Source organism: Tachysurus fulvidraco, chromosome 15, assembly GCF_022655615.1.
Source record: "Tachysurus fulvidraco isolate hzauxx_2018 chromosome 15, HZAU_PFXX_2.0, whole genome shotgun sequence".
Classification (NCBI taxonomy): domain Eukaryota; kingdom Metazoa; phylum Chordata; class Actinopteri; order Siluriformes; family Bagridae; genus Tachysurus; species Tachysurus fulvidraco.
Window position 1 is genome coordinate 20707924 of NC_062532.1, and position 7500 is coordinate 20715423.

At 41.0% G+C, this 7500-nt stretch overlaps 1 protein-coding gene across 9 annotated transcripts in view; it reads left to right on the top strand.

Moving 5' to 3' along the window:
• Positions 1-7500, top strand: part of kcnc3a (potassium voltage-gated channel, Shaw-related subfamily, member 3a) — a 97026-nt gene that overhangs the window by 80688 nt on the left and 8838 nt on the right. For 4 of the 9 annotated variants that reach the window (XM_047800869.1, XM_047800871.1, XM_047800870.1 and 1 more), the window contains one exon: positions 2630-3251. The exons of 2 other annotated variants lie outside the window; for them this stretch is intronic. In XM_047800869.1, coding sequence (XP_047656825.1) covers positions 2630-2820 — 191 coding nt within the window. In that variant the 3' untranslated portion in view covers positions 2821-3251. Of the gene's footprint in view, positions 1-2629; positions 3252-3301; positions 5049-7500 lie in introns of those variants that run through there. 3 more of the 9 variants (XM_027178839.2, XM_047800872.1, XM_027178849.2) reach the window with 1 other exon arrangement.

Here is a 7500-nt window from a genome sequence, read left to right on the forward strand (position 1 = left end):
GAGCGAGAGAGTGAGAGAGAGAGCGTGAGAGAGAGAGCAAGAGAGAGAGAGAAGATGTGTTAGAAAGAGATTGGGGCATACAGAAAGAGAGAGACCCTGCGAGCAAAAGGCATGGAGAGGCGTAAAGAGGGAGAGAGGGAGAAAAAGTAGGACACAAAGAAAGGAAGGGGGGGGGGGAGTAGGACACAAAAAAAGAGATTTTTTTAAATGAATAAATACATGTGCAGTTTGTAAATAAATAAAAGCTGTGATCTGTGTGACCCTTCGGATGGTAACATCAGTGACAGTAACATCACGTCTTCTTATATCATCATTAATTATCATCAAATATTTATTTATTTATAATATATATATTGATATAAATATATATTATTTATTTATTTATATTAAAACTACACATATTACTGCTGCAGGGTTTCAGCTCAGGCTTCTGCTACCCAGGATGCTTTGCTGCGTGGCTGCTGTAGTCATTAATGTCGGAATTTGAGTGACTGACGTCAATGCAACACACACACACACACACACACACACACACACACACACACACACACACACACACACACTAATTCCACAGCACAGACCAGGATCACCATCACACCAGGGACTGAAGACTGTTGACAAACTGACACCACAGACTTTTCTAACCACGATTCATCCACTTAAACATCCACTTTAAAAAAAATCGATATTTATATTTATATTTATATTTATATTTATATAAAGCTAAATCTTTGCTCATTGTGGTTGTGTGTCAGTGTGGAGGGAGTCCTCTTGTGTACTGAATGAAGTGTTGATGTAATATTGCTGTCTTTCCTTCCTCATCTCTTCTCCAGAACTAAACGATCGACATGTGGGGCAGAAATTTATACTTTTACGAGAAAGAACGAAAAAAAAAAAAACACTCGGAACTGGCTGAGAATTTTATTCAGATATAAAATTTAAACACAAAAAGTGATTATTGTTAAAGGAAAGGAAAAAAAATCAGGAAATTCAAAGAATTCGAGAATGTGTGAGTGGAGACGACGTGATTTCTTCCAGGACGTGTCTCTGCTTCCTGTCTTACAATTATTATAAAAACAATTATTTGATATCGGAATGAGGATTATATTAAAAATGTTGTGTTTTTTTACAATGCAAACAAAAAAAAAGCCAATCAAAAGTTTTTGAACACCGGGTTTTTCTTGACAAAAATTTTCCAAAAAAAAATTAAAATGATTAACCATCCAGCAAAGACCAAGTGAATAAAATAAGCTTTAGTGACGTACTGAGTAACTACTGCTGCAATGTGGAGGATCACACAAGGCAAATTATATCTGATCATTTGTTGGAGAGACAGAAAGAGAGAGAGAGAGAGGGAGGGAGGTGGATGGATGGAGAGAGAGGGAGAGACAGAGAGAGAGAGAGGGAGGTGGAGAGAGATGCAGAGAGAGAGAGATGGATGGAGAGAGAGAGAGGGAGGGAGATGCTATCTATGCTGATTGATCTGCTTGCTCGATCGTCGTGTCTTCTTTCCCTCGCTTTCTCTATCTCTTTCTCGCTCTTTCTCTCTTTGCCTCTCTCTGTCTCTCCGTCTCGTCTCTCTTTCTCTCCCTCTCTTTCGCTCTCGCTTTCGCGCGGTCGCGCGCTTTCTCTCTCTCGCTTCCTCTCGCCCTCTCTCTCGTTTGTCTCTCTCTCTTTCTTTCTCCTCTATATGGGATCGGAATGGAGAGAGAGATGCAGAAAGAGAGAGATGGATGGAGAGAGGGAGGGAGATGGAGAGAGAGATGGATGGAGAGCGAGAGAGCGTTATCTTGAGCTATATCGCGCGATCGTGGAGATCGCGTGCTCGCTCGCATGCTGTCGCGCGATGCAGGTCGACTGGAGCGCGCGCTGTCCCCGTGCATCTCGAGTTCGAAGCAACGTTGAGTCGCTGGCTAGCGCGATGTCAGATCGTTATCGCGCTCTCTCTGGACTCTCTCTGTAAGATTGAAAGTTGTGATCAGCTGATATGATGATATCATTATTGAGAGTGTAACACAGAGGAAAGCTGAGCTTCTGCCCTCTTCCTCACACATCAGCTCACAGACTTCTGGGTCATTTAATGATTAAAAGGTGAGACAGAATAAGCTCCTCCCACCAAGATTAGGGTAATTATACTGGATCTTTTACTTCCTGGTTGGCTAAATAATAATTTATTACTGATTTTTTTTTTCCTTTCCTGACCTAAAAGTGATCCGTGACTTTATCCAGTTTGAACCCCTTTAAAATGAGAACCGAGCTGAAATGGAAGCTGTTCAGAATGTTTGACTGGAGATGGAGATGGAAAGGGATGAGGAAGGAAAGTTCTGAAGCGCTTTTGGGCCACGTGAAGCTCGTTTGTGTTCCACACATCTTACAGGAAGTGTTAATGGGCGTGTCAATGGGCGTGTTGCACGTGTACGCTTACACGATCATCACCTGAAATACCGAACAATCTGACCACATATCCAACTGGAGCTTCACGGAGTCCAGAGCGCCGGACGGACGAGACTTCAGCCTCAGAGCTTTGTGCTCGGAGCTCTCAGGCTGCCGTCTGTCTGGCCGTCCGTCCGTCCGTCTGTCCGTCCGTTTGTCTGTCTGTCTGACTGTCTGTCCCCTTGCGGTTGTATAGAATGCGGAGCGTCCCTGTCCGAGACTGGATCAAACACCTGGATGCTGAACTCGTTCTCGTTGTTGTTCTTTTCCTTCCCTCTTGAGCTCACGACTCATTTTTCCGAGTTACACATCAGGTGCTTCATCCACCTGCTCCACGTGTGCCCGACCTCCATCGCCACTGTGTTGCGGCTGGGAGTGCTTTTTTAAAATTATGTTTGTTTTTGTTTTTAAATACACTGCTGTAGCATTTTTTTTATTATTTTTTTTTATTATTAAAAAGCAAAAGAAGAAAATTTGATGACATATTTCATAACTCGCATTTTCCTGTTTTGTCCTTGTCTCTGTCTCTGTCTGTCTGTCTGTCTGTCTGTCTGTTTGTCTGTCTGTCTTTCATATGCACATAAATTCATTTGGAATTTTTTTTTTTCATTTTTCCATTTGTTTTATATGATTATTATTCTTATTATTCTTATTATTCTTATTATTATTACTTTTTTGATTATTTGCTAATTGTCATTTAAAATTTATTTTAAAAAAAAAATTACAAAAAAAAAAAATCACGCTGCCATAACCTTTAACTGCATTGTCATGCATCTAACTAATGCTTTTTAAAAAATAAATAAATAAAAACCCCCAAATCCTATCATTTTCATTGTCCACTCATCACACCCACAATTCCACGCTCCAGCTGCTGGCTACGAAAAGTCTCGAAGCTTGAACAACATTTCTGGGATGACGGGCGCACCTCTACGTTTGACCCCCATCACTCCTATCAACAGCGCCCCCTACGAACCCTACGACTCTCCCGGACCTCTGCGCCGCTGCCGTTCCCCGATCCCGTCCATTTTGTAGCACAGACGCAGAAAGGACAAAAAATATATATAATCACGCTCCGAACTAGAGACTCCCAAATGCACCGTAGTGTTAATACTAGTGATAATGATGATGATAACTGTTCACAATGTAAGGGTTAAAGGTCACGCTTTTCACTGAGCCGAGCGGGTGGGTCGGGGTCGGGGGTCAGGGAGATACGGAATGGGGTTTGGTTTAAATTCCCCTGGCTTTGAGTGCTGAATAAATTTCCCTAGATAGACTTAAGCTTAAAGTCACAAAGACAAAGACGAACCTACAAGCTATATCAGCAATATTCAACCTATCGATAGAAATCTCTGGCTTCCTGAACGGACACTAAGCTTCCATGGTTTAGTCACTTTAGCGAGCTGACAGTAGACCGCTTTCCCTCCGCCCGATTGCTGGAAACGTATTAAAGGTTTCAAGCTTCATCTGCCGGCAAATCTCGGAACGATGCCGCCGTCGAACTTAGGCGACTGTAATGCATGCGAATATAAACTAATCGAACTAAAACGTCTGAATGAATATCGCTAAATGAAGATCCGCCGTTCATTATTTCAAACGTCCGCTCGTCCGGAGAGAGGTCAGGAAAGCCGGCGATTCATTTTTGGGTTCAATGCAACTGCGGTTTATATAAATAAATATATATATACGACAATAACAAGAAGAAGAAGAAGGACACGTGCATCATCTCATCAGCATGACTCGGGAAAATGTTCATTTTTAATACGATGATTTTTATTATCGTTACCTAGTCGAGGACGTGCGATTACGACCCCTGTCAGAGAGCGCCTGAGGAAAACGGAACCGCATATTAACTGTAAGAAGTACTCTATTTTTGTATCAGGCTTCGGGACGCTGCAATACGAACTGAGCCGGGGGACGAAACTCACCTTTCTGCATGGACAGGAGCAGGACATCGACGTTGTCCGTGTAAAATGTGCTATTTAGCTTCAACCCTATTTAACCAAACAAAGGTGTGACTAACGGGATGGGGTGGGGGGCAGAGAGGCGAGGAAAAGGAATCGGAATATTTTATCCAGGGCCTCTGACCTTCTGCACTGCTTCCCGGTATTCCCGCTTTTTCTATACTAGCGCATGAAGGGAACGCCGGACTCTACAATCTCCTTCTTCCTACATTACTTGATCATAAATATGACATATCAAGACGATACGAAAGTCAGGATCTGAAATCTGAAGAAGAAGACGAAGAAGAAGAAGAAAGAGGAGGAAAATAAACAGAACCCCTCTTCATCCTGCTCAACATCATCATCATCATCATCATCATCATCATCATCATCATCCTCATCACCATCATTCCCATTATTATAAAACCCTTCCACCTGGTTACTGTGATTCTTATAGTTTGAATGCAGTAAGTTTTCACCTTCCCGTTTTTTATTTTCTCCTTGTTTCTTTCTTTCTTCCTTTTGTTCTTTCTCTTTTCTTCTTTTTCCCCTTTTTTTGCCTGCTCTGTCTCTCGGATGCCCGATCTTCCCTTTCTGCCAAACCAAACCAAACCAAAAAAAAAAAAAAAAACAAACAAAGGAGGGAACGTTGACTGGATGCTGGACTGACAAGCGGTCAGTAGGAGAAGAAAAATATGCTGAAAGTGACAGAGAGAGCGAGAGAGAGAGAGAGAGAGAGAGAGAGAGAGAGAGAGAGAGAGAGAGAGAGATGTGTGTGAATATATTTGGAGACATATTGATTTGTCTCCTGTTTCTACACTGTTAATGAAATCTCCACCGCAATGACGGATTAGAAATGTTTTGTTTTTTTCTTCCCAACGTTTTTTTTCCTCCTTTGTATGAACGGATGTAAAGAAACTGTCGGCGTCACTCACTTTTATCGTGACAGACGTTCGGCGTCCGCTCTTCTACTTAAACAGAGCTGTACGGATATTATTTTTGTATTTCGAACCATTTTAGGCACTGCTGTTATTGAATATGTACACAGAATGCTTTGTATAGATTTACATTTTCACCCTTGTGTTTGTGTGTGTGTGTGTGTGTGTGTGTGTGTGTGTGTGTGTGTGTGTGTGTGTGTGTGTGTGTGTGTGTGTGTGTCCCTTCTTTTATTTCATGGTGCCTCCCTCACTCATCTCTCCTCCCTTTCCCTCTGACTCAAACACACACCCAGAGCTAGAACGACTCATATAGCGGATCATCTTTATATGCAAAGTGTTTACGCTCGTGATTGTCATGTCGCTGAGCTAGAAGTGCAGATGAAAAGAAAGCTGAGCAATAAGAGATCGTTCACAACGCCACCGAGGAGACGGTTTTTAAAAGGTGTAGACATGAGATAATATATGGAGGTCACATAATAACATAAGGAGCCCATGAGATACATGGAGGTCATGAGATGGATCCCACAAAATAATATCTGTAGCATGAGAGCTAAGATATGGAGGTCACAAGAGAATACATGGAGGCTGTCAGATAATATATGGAGGCCACTAGACAATATAAGGAGCCCGCAAGATATATAAAGGACAATAGATACAGTAACATATGAAGGTCCTAAGATAATGTATGGATCCCATGTATGCGAGATAATATATGGAGGTCACCCAAGATAATATATGTAGCATGCAGGATAATATATGGAAGCCATGAGATAATATAAGGAGGTTCCAAGATAATGAATGGATCCCAGGAAATAATATCTGTAGCATGTGAGATAAACTTAAGAGGCCACAAGGTAATACATGTAGGCTGTGAGATAATATATTGAGGTTACTAGATAAAATAAGGGGCCCACGAGATATATGGAGGCCCAAAAAATAAAAGATGAAGCCCACAATATAATATATGTAGCATGTATGTATCTATGTATGGATCCTACAAAATAATATATGTAGCATGCGAGATAATATAAGGAGCTTACAAGATAATATCAGGATCCCACTGCATGTATGCAGGCTAGGAGATAATATATGGAGGCAATGAGATAATCTGTGAAGGCCCCAATATTATATATGCAGGCCATGAGATAATATACGGAGGCAATGAGATGACGTATGGAGCCCATGAGATAATATGCAGGCCCCAAGATAATATATGGAGGCCATGAGATAATATGTGGAGGATATGAGATAATATATGGAGGCAGTGAGATAATCCGTGGAGGCCCGAGATTATGTATGCAGGCTATGGGATAATATAAGGAGGCCATGAGATAATATATGGAGGCCTCAAGATTATGTATGGATCCCACAAAATAATATCTGTAGCATGCAAGATAATATTTGGAGGACATGAGATGATATATGGAGCACACAGATAATATATATGGCGTGTATTATCTCATGTTCGGTGTATATTATGTCATGTTCTCAGTATATCATCTCATGGTCTATATATATATATATATATATAAAATTTTAAACACCTTATTGAAAAATTTACCATCGCATAAGCTCAGCGGTTTCATATATTACAGTAATTCAGCACATAAAAATTCACACGAGATAAGAGTCAGGGTGAGGTGTAGAGTCGGCGTTGGTTACTTTCATTTCAAATCCATAACCCACATCACTCTCTCCACATTAAATCCCACAGAATGAAAACAAACATACACGAGCCCTAAGGGTTCAGCCGATCACATGCACATCACATGACTCGTCTTCCTTCCATCCCACCATCCCTTCATTGCCGTGCGTGTGCTGCATAAAGGGGGGGGGGTTTCCTCGGGCCTACATCAGGTCTCAATGCTGTGTACAGTTTTAAACGATGACTTTGTACTCTATGAATGCATGTTGTTGTTGTTTGGTTATTTTTGTTTGTTTTTTTCCCTTGCGAGCAATAAGGAATGTCTGTATGATTATTAAGAATGTTTTGATAAGAAAAACTGATTTTATCCGAAGCTTTATGTATGTGTATATTCATATGGGTGTGTACATATGGATGGGAAAATATTCATATGCACATACATATTATTCATGTCTTGCATGACAGGTGATCTTTTTTATTTATTTATTTATTTTTAAAGAAAAAAAATCTTCTTGATCTTCAAGGGGCGGGGCTTAATTGTGCA